Source organism: Penaeus monodon, chromosome 32, assembly GCF_015228065.2.
Source record: "Penaeus monodon isolate SGIC_2016 chromosome 32, NSTDA_Pmon_1, whole genome shotgun sequence".
Classification (NCBI taxonomy): domain Eukaryota; kingdom Metazoa; phylum Arthropoda; class Malacostraca; order Decapoda; family Penaeidae; genus Penaeus; species Penaeus monodon.
In genome coordinates this window covers 17,059,404-17,059,670 of record NC_051417.1, presented here as the reverse complement: position 1 = coordinate 17,059,670, position 267 = coordinate 17,059,404, and the positions used below count along the sequence as shown (strand labels likewise).

General features: G+C 31.8%; 1 protein-coding gene across 1 annotated transcript in view; it reads right to left on the bottom strand.

The window, feature by feature from the left end:
• Positions 1-73: 73 nt before the first annotated feature.
• Positions 74-267, bottom strand: part of LOC119593574 — a 59,485-nt gene continuing 59,291 nt past the window's right edge. Inside the window, 1 exon segment of the mRNA XM_037942531.1 lies at positions 74-183. Within this exon segment, the coding sequence (XP_037798459.1) occupies positions 74-183 (110 nt within the window).

The following is a 267-nucleotide window of genomic DNA, read 5'->3' as shown; positions in this document are numbered from 1 at the left end:
ATGTGTGTATATTTGTAAATACGGTTTGTACTATTAGTTTTGTGCTTGTGGCGGTACATCGGTGCATCTATATTTAATATTTATCTTTATTTCCATTAACCAAAAGCCCAAAAGTCTTTCCTTCTGTTTTTATTAATTTCTTTCCAGAATCCTTTACATTTTTCCGTTCTTCTTCTTCATAATCTGCCGATGTTTGTTTTTCAATGTGATATTGAGCGGAAGCATAAACATTCTTCAGTAATTATCTCCATGTTACGCCAAATTTCT